The 15917-nt window shown below is 41.6% G+C and overlaps 1 protein-coding gene across 5 annotated transcripts in view; it reads left to right on the forward strand.

The window, feature by feature from the left end:
- Positions 1-261: 261 nt before the first annotated feature.
- The window catches only part of LOC140491916 (glutamate receptor 1-like), a 214296-nt gene continuing 198640 nt past the window's right edge, over positions 262-15917 (forward strand). For 2 of the 5 annotated variants that reach the window (XM_072590383.1, XM_072590384.1), the window contains exons 1-2: positions 532-834; positions 1047-1190. In XM_072590383.1, the coding sequence (XP_072446484.1) occupies positions 753-834; positions 1047-1190 (226 nt within the window). In that variant the 5' untranslated portion in view covers positions 532-752. Of the gene's footprint in view, positions 835-1046; positions 1191-15917 lie in introns of all 5 variants that reach the window. The other 3 variants (XM_072590385.1, XM_072590386.1, XM_072590387.1) reach the window with 2 other exon arrangements.

Raw genomic sequence — 15917 nt, forward strand, 5'->3', positions numbered from 1 at the left:
CCCACTTACATCATTCAGTTATGTTGTAGGAAGATTCATTATTGTACAACCATGGGAAATGAGTCTTCCACTGATTTTTTTTTTACAATCTCAACTCATTACACACCCACAATCATGACAACTGGCCGGAACAAGATTCTTATATAAATAATAAAGCCACTTTCGTTAATCCCTGGAGCCCCATTTGTGCAGTCACTGGGGAATGGTCCTCCTCTGAGTAAATTGATAATCAAGTCATGCTGCACATGTCTCACAGCCGAGAGCGCCTGATCGCGATTTGCCTGTCAAGAGCTGCAACAGTAAACAGGACCACTCCGCGCTGGGGCCGCTCCGAGCTGGGGACACTCCGCGCTGGGGCCGCTCCGAGCCGGGGACACACCAGACTGGGGCCAGAGATTGGCGCCGCTGTTGGACAAAAGCCGCCTGTTGCTCCACCTTCCGGAGCGCGAGATTGGTTGTTGCCTCCGCGCTGTGGACGCCCGGGCTCTGACTCCGCGCTGGGGACGTTGTTTGCGAAGCAGCTCCGCGCTGGGGACGTTGTTTGCGAAGCAGCTCCGCGCTGGGGACGTTGTGCCTGTTTGTCTGTGTGTGCGCGCGTGTGTGTGTGTGAGAGAGTGAGCGGCAGCTCCGCGCTGGGGACGCGCTGGCAGCGAAGCAAATCCTCCTTTATCCAAAGCGGCGTTAAGGAGCGGGTAAGTGCAGAGACGGCGGGGAGAACGAGTCAAGCCCAGCTCGCCGATGCAAAAGGCAAAATGCAGCAATCCATCCTCACCATCCTGTGTTCGGGATTGTTGGGATGTGTTTTGGGAGCGTTTCCCAGCAGCTTGCAAATCGGTAAGGAGTTACTTCTGTGTCTGCATTTTCACACTTTCATTCATTCTTGCAAAGGAAAAAGTTGCTTTCATTTTTCCTATCAGCCAACTCCGAATTCTGCCCTGAATCTGCTGTGTTTTTGTCCTGATGTCATTTGGTCAGTGGATTGAAATTCCCTCTCAATTAATTCCCAATCCATCTCCTTTCTCTCTCTCTTCCATCCCTTCCCCCAGGTGCTCTCTTTCCCAAACAGCAATCCCAGGAATATTCCGCTTTCCGTTTCGGATTATCGTTCTACAACACGGACACTTTGTACAAACTCATCACCCAGACGGAGAACGTGGACATTAGCAACAGTTTCGCCGTCACGAACGCCTGTGAGTAAGAGAGGCGGAAAATAAAACGGGGAATTGATCCCGGGACCGGATAGCGACGGGTCTTAAAGGAACAGGGAGATGTTGGGTGCTAGAGCAACAGTGTTTGCGCTCCCCTTTAATAAGGACAGCTTGCAATGGATTGCTTTAGGGGTTCATTGACTGGTGAGGGTACGGAGAGATACCGCTCTTAGGATAGTTACTGGCTGTGATCTCGGATTCAAAACCATCTGCCAGGAAATATCTTTTTTGGTATTTTTGCAACAAAATCCAACGCGAATTTTCGGGTAATTATTGCTAGCAGACTGTTACTCAAGGTTGTTCATATTTGTTTTTAAGAAATTGCTGCACAATATTTATTGAAGTTGGTGTTGGGGAGTTGATCTTGTTTTATATTGCAGTTTGGATAGTCAGGATGAAATGCCGCTGCAGTTTCTAATTTCTAGGTTTCCAATGTTGTCTGATCTCCCTGAAATGGAGTCAGTGTGAGAACATGCAAGAGAGCTGGTCGTTTTAATACAGGGTTTTACACACCCAGGGTTGTGCAACTCACTGGTCTAATTTACACACTTGGAGCTGTGTAACACACAGGGAGCTTATTTAATCATCATTTGCAGTCCTTGCGTATGCTGCTGATATTCTTGGGATATTCCAAGTGACCACTGTAGATCGCATTGTTGCAGCATCTCTCCCAGTCTGCAGAGACAGTAATTCTGGGTTTTTCTCATTTTGAATTCTTTGAAAATAAAGGTTTCCAATGTTAAGACTTTTGTACAAGAGTGGATCGTGGCAATCAGGAAGGACAGAACTGCTGAAGGTTTCAAAGACTGAGTTTGTGTTAGCTCCACTGGGAACAATTTGCAGACAACAGCATGCAACGACTGGAGTCACCACCGAGCCAACCGTTTGCTTGCTGTCATTTTTACTGTTAATACAATATTAGGGTTCATGTGTATGCCACACCGTGTTGTGAATGGAGATAGTGTGGATCTCAATCTTCCCAGACTGGGAAATGAATTGAGACATGTGAGGTTGAAAGAGGGTGACATTTGTACCTGACTCTTACCCGAGCTCCAGTCTGTACTGGGTGAAATTAAAATCTGAGTTTAATAGGTTTTTATTTTGATAAGATCTCTCTTGTCAGCCATCTGACAACTAGTAAGATCAAACAATTTGGAGCTATTCTACTCCGGCTCATTCTAATTTTGTAAGTCCTTTGAAAAAATCGTTTTATCTTAATTGTTTGTTCTATTCCGATATTTACTTTGATTCTTCTTTCCTGTCAAATATTTGTCTCTCCTATTCCAGCCCTGCTATATTGTGCTTCTGCTTGATTGTAGATCAGTCATTAACTGACCCAGACTGTTGTACTCCGTAAATCAAGCCCTAAGCAGCTCACCCTGTCCCCATATTCCCCATTAGTTCCATGCACCATCCACTAGGTTTAGCTTAGATCCTCACTCTCCTCCACTACTGACTCACTGTTTCTGTTTCATTGACAGCCGTAAACAGAACTGCAGAGTCTCTGAATTGTACATCACCAAGGTACTAACAGATACACACACTCAATGGAATATACATGCACAGAAAACACGGAAAATGAAAAATACATTCAAATGCTGACACAGACCTTCCAGAAATGACACACACACATGCATGTGTCCACACTCTTTAGTACAGACAATAAATAAATATATAATACACAAGCTTAATCCACTCAACACTGACAATATGACAGAGGAGATGCAAGATATGATTCTCAGGTATGTGTAAACTGAGAATTGCATTGTGATCACCAGATCATTAAATGATCTGCTAGAGACTAACAAGGAGATTTGATAATTATTATTGACATTTTTTTGCATTTCATCAAGAATGACATTGTAAATCAGTTTGTTTTCTTAATTTACCAGAATACAATTTTAAGTCTGACTTTTCCTTTTCAATAATACAAAGCTCAAAATATTTTCCTAATCAACCTGTTCAGAAATATTATTATACTCCTCTAGAGCAGGTGAGACCTGAACCCGGGCCTGTCTAGCCAGGGGGTATGGACACTATCACAACACCACAATAGCTGCATATTAGAAGTCTTTGTGCTAAATAGCATAATTGAAGACTGGTGGCATCAGGCTTTCTGATATTTCCAAGTGCAAAAAATTGGTGCATTTAGTACAAGGCACCATTTTCCTGATGTAGTGAGAGAGCCCCTCTTGAATGGCTTTGGATGATAAATCCTCATTTTCCCAAGTGGTGATTAACCTGACAACACAATGTGCTGCGAACATCTGACATCTAGCGCACACTGAGATTGTTCATTGGATCCTGGGGATATCTGCGGTGAGTTTAAATATCCTGGGACATTATAGAGAGCCTACATAATAACAACACTGCTAACTCCTACTGTTTTCATTTTTATTCTGATCCAAGTCAGAGAATTTACCTTATGAGTTGGTCCCAGCTGTGGAGATAACAGTTTATGCACAATTGACTCCAATCGAGTTCTGATGGCTTTTATCTCCGAACAGATTGTGAGCAATATTGTTATTACATTTCCTAACAAATGAGAACACTTCCTGGCTGCAGTAAGAAGAGAATTCCCTCGGCTGGGAATGAATTGGTGAATTGGTTACTGCTATTGTAGTTACATGGTTATTGGTCATTGTACATATACACACACACACAGTTAACGGACACTGTACACACAGGGTTAATATATGCTGTATTCGTAGAATTAATGGACATTGCAGTCACAGGGTTAATAAACATTGCATTGAAATGTTATTGGAATTTGCTTTCACAACATTATACCAACAACACTACCTCCTTAGATACAGTTAAATCTTCACAAATCTGAAGCCATTGTTTTTGAATGTGGCTCCAAACCCCAACTTTAGCGACTGATTTTGTCCATCAAGGTGGCAACTATCTGAGAATAAAAGCAGGCTGTTTGCAATTGTGGCGTCACACCTGATCCAAGATAGGCGTCTGGCTACAGAATCTCACTCTGACTATGACTGTGCATTCCCGTCTTTGTCACCCCTGCGTCTGTTTATCTCCTGCTGAAATTCCTGTTCATGGCTTTGCTGCTTCTAGACTTAACTATACCACCGCACTGCCGGCTGACCTACCACATTCTATTCTCTGCAAACTTGAAGTAATTTAAAACAGTGCTGCCCATGTCCTCACTCCAGTAAATCCCATTCACCTATTATCCTTCTGCTCAAACCATTCCTTAATTTTAAAAAATTCTCTTCCTTGTTTATAAATCCCTTCATGGCTTCATCACCCCCACCCCCACACCTCCGCAATCTTCTACAGGCACACAACTCTGAGAACCTCTGGTCACTTGCAAATCCCCGATTTTAATTGGTCTGCCATTGCAGGCTGTATCTTCAATTGCTTGGACCCTCTGCTCTGTAATTTCCTGCCTAAATGTCTCAGCCTCTATAGTGCATTTTCAGCTTTAAAGGTGCAATTTAAAACCTATGGTCTTTGACACAAGGTTTGGTCACAGTTCCAAATACTGTCTTATTTAGCTCCATGTCTATTTTTGCTTTTTATGATCCTGTGAAGTAGCTTGGGATGGTCTATTATTGTGCTGTGTTGCTATGATTTGTGAGTTACAGGACATGGCACTCAAAGGGCAATTGGACATCAGATTCACAGGGTACTTGGTTGCTGTGCTCAGAGTATTATTGTACATTTAATTCACCAGATGTTTGGAAGTTATATTTCTAAGGCTACTGTGTATTGTACTCACAGGATTATTGGACATTTTGAGTGTTACATTCACTGGATTATTGACATTCTGCTGACAAGTTATCCTTCTCACAGGTTTATTGAACATTGCAGACACAGTATTATTGAAATGCCTTCTCAGAGTTATTGCACAATTCTTGAAAAATTGTTCATGGGATGTGGACATCGTTGGCCAGGACAGCATTTATTGTTTGCCCCGATTGCCTTAGAGACAGTGTGGTGAACTGAACATTTGAACTGCTGGAGTGTAGGATCTAAGATCAATGCTATTTGGAAGGGAGATCCAGAATTTTGGCCCAGCGACTGTGAGGGAATGATGATATATTTCCAAGTCAGGAAGGTGTGTGACTTGGAGGGGAATTTCAGGTGGTGGTGTTCTCAGGCATCTGTTGCCCTTGCCCTTCTGGGTGGCTGAGGTCATGGGTTTAGAAGGTGCTTAAAAAGGGCCCTTACAGAATTGCTGCCGTGTATCTTGTAAATGGCACAAAATGTTGCTACTGTGCATCAGTGGTAGAAGGAGTGAATGTTCAGCATGTCAATACAGCAAGGTACTTGTCCTCGGTGGTGTTGATGTACCTAATAAATAGGAGTAGGACTAGGCCTTTTGGCCCCTGAAATCTGCTTCACCGCTCAATAGGATCATGACTGATCTGCTCCAGGCTTCAACTCCTCTATTTTGCCAGCTCCTTGATACTTCAAAAATCTATCTACTTGCTCTTTAAATACTTTCAATTATCTAGCATCCATAATTTTCTGAGCGAGAGAATTCCTAACGTTCACTCGGAGAAGAAATTCCTTCACAGCCCAGTTGTAAATGAGTATCCCTATATTTTGTATTTATGTCCTCTATTTTGAGATTTACCCACTAACGGGAACATCTTCTCACCCTCTAGCCTGTAAAGCTTCCTCTGAATATTTTCTATCACTCTGCGAGTACATCCATTAACCCTCTGAATACACAGTAATTAAACCTGTACTCACAGGTTTAATGGGTGCTGTACTCACAGGAGTGTTTGACATTATATTCAGAGAGTTAGTAGACATTGTACTCAGAGGGTTAATGGATATACTTGCAGAGTAATTGGATATTATACTCACAGAGTTGTTGAACATGGCATGTCTGTGTCATTGGACATCACAGTCTTAGTGTTTTGGAACATTGAGCTCACAGGAATCTTCCATATTCTACTCAGCATTATTTGAAATTGTTCACACAGAATAATTAGGTTCTGCATTCCCATGTCTGTTGAAGATTATGCTTACAGGGCTAGTGGGCACCGTACACACAGGTTTAACAGGCTTATTGTTATTGTCATGTTGGCACTGTCCTCACAGGATTCTTGGACGCCATACTCATGGGGTCTTTGGAAAATAAGTTCTTATTTTTTACTGGCACTGTACTCACAACACTACTTTGTACACCCAATATAATTGAAGTCATAGATTCATAGACTCTCTGCAGTGCAGAAAGAGGTTATCGAGACCACTCTTGTGGAAGTTATACTGATGAGTATTCTGTTTTTTAATCAATGTTATGTGTGATTGGACTAAGAATCCAGAGACCTGCACTAAAGCCATGGGATCACAAATTAAAACACGACTATACACCAGCTGGTGTAATATACATTCAATTACTTAATTAATAATTATAAAACTTGGAGTTGACAGCTTTTCCTCAAAATGGGGCCATTAAACTACTATTATTGATTGCCATAAAAACCCTTATGGTTCACATATATCCTTTAGGGAAGGAAAGTGGTCATCCTTATCCTCGCGTGATTCACAGCAGTGTGGTTGAATTTTAAGTGCCCTCGAAAATGATTGACCAACCCACTCAGTTGTACCAAACTGCTACAGAAAGATCAAAAAAGAGTAAAACTAAATGAACTACCTGGCATCCACCATGGCACCAAAAACAACTGTGGCACATCCAGCCCTGTCAACCCTACAAAGTTTTCCTTACGACTATCTGGTGACTTGTGACAAATTTGGGAGAGCTGTCCCATAGATTGGTCAAGCAACAATCTGACATAGTCATACTCATGACAACCTGCCTCATAGTCAATGTCCCAGGCAGCACGGTCATTATTGCCGAAGGTAACCTATCGCACCAGCAGACTGGACTCAGTCTAAGTGGTAGCACAGTGATATTGAGTTAGAATGGAGTTCCCTGGGAGTCCTCAATCTGGACTCTGGTTCTTATGAAGTCTCATGGCATTGGTAACACATGGACAATCTTACAACTGATGAATATCTACTGCTCACCCACAGCTGATAAGTCAATACTCCTCTGTTTTGAACACTACTTGGAGGAAATAATGAATTTGGCAGTTGCACAGAATGTAATCTGGTGATGGTGTCTTCAATGCATAGCATGAGGGGTAGCTTGGCTGAATAAGATGGCTAAATCCAGAAGGACATAGCTGCAAGACTGGGATTTTTGGCAGATGGTGAGAGATCCAAGAAGAGGGGAAATCCTACTTGATCTGGTCCTCACTTGTCTATCTGTCACAGATGCATCTGTCCATTATAATATTGGGAGGAGTGGTCACTATGTGGCCATTGTGAAATCAAAATCCCATATTCATACTAAAGGTAGTATCCATCACGTTGTGTAGTACTATGACCATGTTAAATGGGACAGGTTCAGAACACCAGCAACTCTAAATTGGACATCCGCACAGTTTTGTTGGCCATCAACAGCCGAAGAATTGTATTCCGTCTCAAGTTGTAACCGTGTTACCCAGCGTGCCCCCACCCTACCTTGGCGATCAAACCAGACGATCAACTCTAGTCCAATGCAAAGTGTAAGAGGGAGTGCCAAGAGCGGCCTGCCTCATAATAAAGTGTCAACCTGATGAAAACAGAAAAAGACTATGTGTATGCCAAACAGTAGACGCCAATATATGATGGCCAGAGTCATAGAGTCATACAGAATGGAAACAGACCCTTCCGTCCAACCCATTCACGCTGACCAGGTATCTTAAATTAATCTAGACCCATTTGCCTGCATTTGGCTGACATCCCTCTAAACCCTTCCTATTCACATACCCATCCAGATGCCTTTTGTATGTTTAATTTCACCAGCCTTCACCACTTCCTCTGGCAGCTTATTCCATATATGCACCACTCTCTGCATGAAAAAGTTACCCCTTTGTTCCCTTTTAAATCTTTCCCCACTCACCTTAAATCTATGCCCTCTAATTTTGGGCTCCCCTACCATGGCGAAATAAAAACATTGGTTATTTACTCTATCCATGCCCCTCATAATGTTATATGCCCCTCTAAATGATCGCCCCTCAGTCTCCGACGTTCAATTTATTCAGCCTCTCCCTGTAGCTCAAACCCTCCAACCATGGCAACATCCTTATGAATCTTTTCTGCACCCTTTAACGTCTAATAATACCTTTCCTATAGCAGGAAGGCCAGAATTGAATGCAATAGTCCAAAAGTAACCTAACCAATGTCCTGTACAGTCTCAACATGACATTCCAAGTCCTATAATGAGTACACTGACCAATAAATGTAAGTGTACTAAATGCCTATTTCATTACTCTATTTATCTGTGACTCCACCTTCAAGAAATTATGAAGCTGCACCCCAAGGTCTCTTTGTTTGGCCACACTCTGCAGGAGCTTACAATTAGTGTATAAGACCTGCCTTAATTTGCCTTACCAAAAGGCAACACTTCACATTTATCTAAATTAAACTCCACCTGCTACTCCTCGGCCCATCGGCCCATCTGATAATGGTCCCATTGTACTCTGCGATAACCTTCTTTGCTGTCCACTACACCACGAATTTTGGTGTCCAGTGAAAACTAACCATTCCTGCTATATTCAAATCATAATTATTTATATAAATGACAAAAAGCAGTGGACCCAGCATCAATCATTGCAGCACACCACTGGTCACAGGCCTCCAGTCTAAAAACAACCCTCCATCACCATCCTCTATCTCCTACCTTCAAACCAATTTTATATCCAAATGGCTAGCTCTCCCTAGATTTCATGTAATCTAGTGTTGCTAACCAGTCTACCATTCAGAACCTTATCGAATGCCTTGCTGAAGTCCATATAGATAACATCCACGGTTCTGCCTTCATTAATTTTGTTTGTCATTTCTTCAACAAACTCAATCAAGTCAGTGAGACATGATTCCACGCACAAAGCCATGTTGATTATTCCTAATCAGTCCTTGCCTTTCCAAATACATGTAAATCCTGTCCCTCAGAAACCTCTCCAAACCACTTAGCCACAACTGACATCAGACTCACTGGTCTATAGTTCTCTGGCTTTTACTTCCCAGTTTTCTTAAATAATGGCACCACATCAGCCAGCTTCCAATCTTCTGGCAACTCATCCATGGCTACTAATGATACAAATGTCCCAGCAATCATTTCCCTAGCTTCCCACAAAGTTCGAGGGTATACCTGATCAGGTTCCAGGGACTTATCCCCCTTTACGCATTTTAAGACATCCAGCACTTCCTCCTCTGTAATATGGACCCTTTTCAAGATATCAATATATATTTCTCCAAGTTTTGTTGCTTCCATATCCTTCTCCAAATACTGTTGCAAAAACCTGTCTAGTATCTCATCCTTCTCTGTGATTCCATACATAAACAGCCTTGTTGATCTTTAAGAAGTCCTATCCTATCTCTATTTACTCTTTTGCCCTTAATGTATTTGTAGAATCTCTTTGTATTCTTCTTCACCCTATTTTGATTCAGAAGAAAAGGATCAGATCAAAGTTCTCAGTTCTATTACATCCAATCATGAATGGCAGTGGACAAATAACACGTGACGAGTGAGTTAGGCTGCACAAATATCCTCATCCTCAATGATGGGAGCCCAAAAGAGAAGGCTGAGCATTTGAAATGATCTTTAACCAGAAATGACAAGTGGATTATCCATCAAGGCCTCCTCCTGAGGTCCTCAGCATCACAAATGTCAGTCTTCGGCCACTTAAATTCCATTCACATTCTGAAGGCATTGAATTCTACAAAGGCTATGGATCCTACAAAACCCCAGCAATAGCAGTGAAGACTGTGCTTCAAGATTAGCTGCACCTTTAGCCAAACTCTTCTAGCAGAGCTTTAAGACTGGCATCTAATCGATGATACGGAACATTGCTCAGAATAGATCCAGTTCCCTAAAAGTAGTACTATTCCAATCTGGCCAATTACAATGCTAAGGTCATCAGCAAAGTGGTACAAGATACTATCATCAACTGTGACACTCAGACAATAATAACCTGTTTCACTGACATTGTTCATCTTTTTATAGCCTTGGTCAAAAGATAGTCAAGACTGGAAGAGGTGAGGTGAGAGTGAATGCCCTTTTACAAAAATGCAACCTGGTGTTGTAAAAGTGTTGTAAAAGTAGCCTGGGCAAAGTTGAGGCCAATGGGAATCAGAGGCACGTTTCTCCTCTGGTTGAAGTCATACCTGGCATAAAGAAAGGTGGTTGTGTTTGAATAAGGTCTAGAAGATTGCTACAGGGCTCCCTTAGGCCTAGGGTAGTGTCCTAGGCCAGCATTTATTGTCCATCCTTAGTTGTCCTTAAGAAGGGGGTGGTGAGCTATGTTCTTGAACCACTGCAGTACATTTGGTACACCTACATGCCATTAAGTAGGGATTTGAAGGAACAGCAGTATATTTCCATATCAGGGTGGTGAATGGCTTGATTTTCCAATGTGTCTGCTGCCCTTACCCTTCTAGATGGTAGTGTTTGTGAGTTTGGAAAGTTCTGTCTAAGGAACCCTGGTAAATGTCCACAGTGCATCATGCAGATGATACACACAGCTGCTTCTGAGTTCTGGAAGTGGAGGGATGGGATGTTTGTGGATGTGGTGCCAATCAAATGGATGATTGACCTAAATGGTGCCAAGCTTCACCTCCAATGAATGAATAAAAAAATTCCAAACGTCTTCAGCAACTTCAATAATGACCTTTCCTCCGTTATCACATCAATAATGTCCTTTGCTAATGATTGCACAATGTTTGTTATTGGCAACTTTCCAGATACCAAAGTGGTCAGTGTCCACGTACAGCAATATATAGCCAATATCCAAGGTTTGGATGCAAGCAACATTCAGACCATACAAGTACCAAGCAATGACCATCTCCATTGAGAACCCAACAGTCACCCGTTGACATTGTCATCACTGAATGTACCACTTTCAACATCCTGGATGTCAACATCATTGACCAAAAAAATGATCTGGACCGACCAAATAAATATCTGGCAACTATATCATGTCAGCTACTGGGAGTTCTGAGTTGAGTAACACAACATCTGTTTGTCTAAAAAGGACTACTTTCCAGAAGGTACATGTAAGAGATGTGTTGGAGTACTCTGTGCTTGCCCGGATGAACATCAATCCAGTAATGCTCAATATACTTAATACCATCCAGAACAAAGCAGCGAATTGATCAGTATCCCCATCCACCACCTTCAGCAGTCTCCCTCTTTACCACTGAAGTACAGTAGCAGCAATGTATACCATCTACAAGATGCTTTGCAGCAAATCACCAAGGCTTCTTTGACAGCGCCTTCCAAACCCAGAAGGACAAGGGCAGCAGGCGTATAGCAACAACCCCACCTGCAAGTTTACCCCCAAGCCAAACTCCAGCCTAACTTGGGAGGTTTATCTTTTTTTTCCACTCTTGCTGAATCAAAATCCCAGAATTCCTAATAGCACCAAGAATGTACCTACCTCAATGGTATGCAGTGGTTCACTGAAGTGGCTCATCATCACCTTTGCTTGGGCAATAAGCACTGGCCATACCAGCAGCACATGCACTCTCTGAAAGAGTAGAAAAAAAATTCAAATATTAATGCTCATTGTAATCACTGGAGTTTTGGAAATTCTGTTCACAGGGTTATCAGATATTGTACTTACTGGATTATTGGAGATTACATTGAAAGATGAGACCTATTGGAAATTCTACTCATTGACCTATTGAGCATTGTACTCTGAGGGCATTGATCAGATAGTGCATTGTATAGTCATTGATGTTAGACATTGTTCTTGCAGGATGATTGGACCTAGAGGTCATGATGTTACATGACCCTCTTTTACAAGTTTATTCAACATTGTAATTGCAATACAATTCATAGGGTCTTGGACATTGGATTCACAAGATTCTTCCACATTCTACTGAACCTTATTTGACATTTTACATATGGGTTATTCAATTCTCTATTTATTGTGTAAGTTGACATTGTGTTTATAAGGTTACAGGACATTGTACTTATCATTTTATGAGACAAGCTTAAGAAGGGCAAATCATTTTTTTTTAGAAAGCAGTCCTCTATTTGCAACCAATTCTGAATGTTATTTTATTAGTTCTGTCACATTACTAAGCATTGCAACTTCTTAGAAACCTTATCAAATTAAAATTATGGATGTTCCTGTTCATTTTTGATATTTATCAGTTGTTGATTGCTCAAATAATTATTCAGTAAATTTGGCAAATATTACTGGGGTCCTTGACAGTTCTAATCTGTGCTCAATATCCACATGTTACAAAATCCATCAAAAATTCTGAGTTTTGTGCAGTGTATTACTCCCGAGTTTCCTGGCAAGCCCAAATCCCTCAATTAATAAGATAATTTATTTAAGAAAACTATTTGCTCATTGTGGAATTAGTATTTGTGGGAGCTTGCTGTGTTTAAATGCACAGCCAGGTTTCCTACATTGTGATAGTGATTATTCTTTTAAGGTTGTTTGTTGGCTGGAATGTCTGGTCTGTTATCCGGAGGATGTTCAAGGTGCTATATAAGTGCATTTATAATCTTCCCTCTTTTTCTTTCTTTCTCTTTAGTTGTGATCTAGAATGTGGTGTCTGAAGGGGTGGTGGAAAGAGTTTCTGTATTAACTTCCAAATGGATAAGTACTTGAAGGAAAACATCTGCACGGAAACAGCAGAGGGGAATGGGGGAAATGTATAGCTTTTATGATCCCCTGTTTCTCTTACCCTCTCTTTCCATCTCATTTTTTTCCTTCTTTCTTAATTGAATAATAATCGAATTATAATTATAATGAATAGTAATTGACCATTAGCTTTATGTGCCTTATTAAAAATGAGCATATACCATGATCCTAATAGATTTTGAGATGCAGAGTCATTTGTGCCTGTATTACTCACCAGACAGAAATGAGCTGCTTCTGTTAACCATAAAGCCTCCTTTATTTCTGCCTGGTTAGTTTTATACTGCATTTCCGAGTGCCTTTTCTTAATTATTTTTATAAGATTCAGGATTTCGATTTTATAATTCAAAGTATTAATAAAATTAGCCAGCAGTCTATTCCTCCTACTCCCTCTGTGTTCCACCCCTGCTGACGTTCCCGTCTGGGAATCCTGTTCAATCTAGACTCGCTTCATCATCTCCCGCTCTAACTCTGTCTTGCCCTGGGACCCAGTGGGACTTAGCCTTTGTGGCTCTCTCCTCCTCCTACATTCTTTTCCAACTCCTACAATTTAAACAACATAGACACTTTGACTCACCCCCACCTGATAACGTTCTCATTGATTTTGTTTTCTCTCTTGGTTGTTCCAATCACTGCAACTTTTCCCATTTTGAAAGTAATGAGCTGATGAACTTCCAAACCGTGATTATATTTTGGAGTGAATGCAGATGTGCCCATGTGTTACAGCTGGTGCTCTGTTGGAATGCCTCTCGGAGTAATCTGTTTGCGAGAATACGGAATACAGGAACAGTGTGAAGCTTTCTAAAGTACTTGGAGTGTAGCCTTACTGTATTGATCCAGAAATGTGTTATTGTGTCTTCTATCTAAAACCACAAAAGACAGTGAGATAACCTAGCGGGAGGAGATATTGTCCATCTCTTTGACTTCTAGTCCATCTGTTTACTTCTCTTCCTGTCTGTCAACTCTTCTCTTTATCCATCTTTTCTACCTTTTTAATGACGTCTCTGATGGTCTAACCTGCCGTGTGGCTATCATATTGTCTGCTTTTCTGTCTACCTTTCTCATCCAGGGATCTGTCTCCTTAGCTTGATAGCTGCTTGTCTTCATATCGGCCGTTTTTGGTTTGATCTGAATACACAAGTAGACACAAAAGAAGGAGCTGGTCCTCATATCACACCTTTGGGAAATCTCATAATGTACCACCGCCAATTAAATAATCTTAAATTGAGTATTGCTGAAAAAAACCTACACTTTGTCGAAATTTTACATCTTGCGGTCGCCAGGATGATTTGCAAGAAATAACAAGGTGAAAGGAAAACAACATTTGTAGCATGTGAGAGGAGAGTGCTGATTAGTTTCCAACTAGATTCTGGTGAAGGCATTGCTATGTTGTCTCCACGGTGATTCTTACAAATTGTCCAGGTTTGAACAAGATGAAAAACTTTGACAAAATCTGTTTTGTTTTTGCAATACAATTTTGCATCACCAAACGACAATTTGTGTTTTTAAATTGTACTCGGCAAACATAGTTATTAATGTTTACATAGCAACATCGCTCAATGAGCTAAATGATGAGAAAACTGGTTTCTGATAATACTGGTTAAGGAATAAATTTTGACCAAGATGCAGAAACATGTTTGCTCTTCTTCAAATGCTGATAAATCTTTAAATCCGCCAAATAAGTTGTTATTCATGAGACGGCCTCTGTAGTGGGGCATTACTCCATTATACTACATCTATGACTGATCAGTATTACCTCAGTACTGACCCTCTGACAGTGCAGCACTCCCTCAGTACTGACCCTCTGACAGTGCAGCACTCCCTCAGTACTGACCATCTGACAGTACAGCACTCCCTCAGTACTGACCCTCTGACAGTGCAGCATTCCCTCAGTACTGACCCTCTGACAGTACGGCACTCCCTCAGTACTGACCCTCTGATAGTGCAGCACTCCCTTAGTACTGACCCTCTGACAGTGCAGCATTCCCTGAGTACTGACCCTCTGGCAGTGCAGCATTCCCTGAGTACTGACCCTCTGGCAGTGCGGCACTCCCTGAGTACTGACTCTCTGATAGTGCGGCATTCCCTCAGTACTGACCCTCTGGCAGTGCGGCATTCCCTCAGTACTGACCCTCTGGCAGTGTGACGTTCCCTCAACACTGACCCTCTGACAGTGCGGCACTCCCTCAGTACTGACCCTCTGATAGTGCAGCAGTCTTTCAGTACTGACACTGCACTGTCAGAGGGGTGGTACTGAGGGAGCATCACGTGCCACAAGGACAGTACTGAGGTAACTCTGCAATGGTGGAGAGGCAGTATTGGGGAAGTTCTGTACATTTTTAACAGCACACATTTTTAACTACTACACTGTTGAAGGTGCTGTCTTTTGATTGGAATTTAATGTGAAGACCTTCCAGTCATCTTAGATGGATGCAAAAGATTCAGTGTCATTATTTTGAAGAAAAGTAGGGAAGTTCCTACAAATGTCCTGGTGTAATGTTGATCCCTCAGTCATCACCATTTAGAAATATGGGCATTATCATGGGAGTTTGCTGTGTTGCAACTACTTTACTTCCTAACTAACAGGAATGACTGAGATTTAGATCCATTCATTGGCTGTGAACATTGATGGTAAGGATTAATCTCTCTCTCTCTTTCTAATGTGCAGATGATATCAATTCCTGTAACATGTTTTTTGAAAGTGGCAACAGAGAACACAAACACAGATATTGAAAAATATAAATTAATCCATACTTTGGAATTAATGCATCATAGAACATAGAACAATACAGCACAGAACAGGCCCTTTGGCCCACGATGTTGTGCTGAACATTTGTTCTAGCTTAAGCACACATCCATGTACCTATCCAATTGGTGCTTAAAGGTCGCCAATGATACTGACTCTGTCACTCCCACAGAACATGATTGCAAAACAAAGACAGATTTTCCATTTCTTATTGGGAAACGGAGATCATTCATAATCCAATTTACTGGTGGATTAGGCTTAACACCCTCTACCTGTTTCTGAGAG

Source organism: Chiloscyllium punctatum, chromosome 20 (genome assembly GCF_047496795.1).
Source record: "Chiloscyllium punctatum isolate Juve2018m chromosome 20, sChiPun1.3, whole genome shotgun sequence".
Taxonomy (NCBI): Eukaryota; Metazoa; Chordata; class Chondrichthyes; order Orectolobiformes; family Hemiscylliidae; genus Chiloscyllium; species Chiloscyllium punctatum.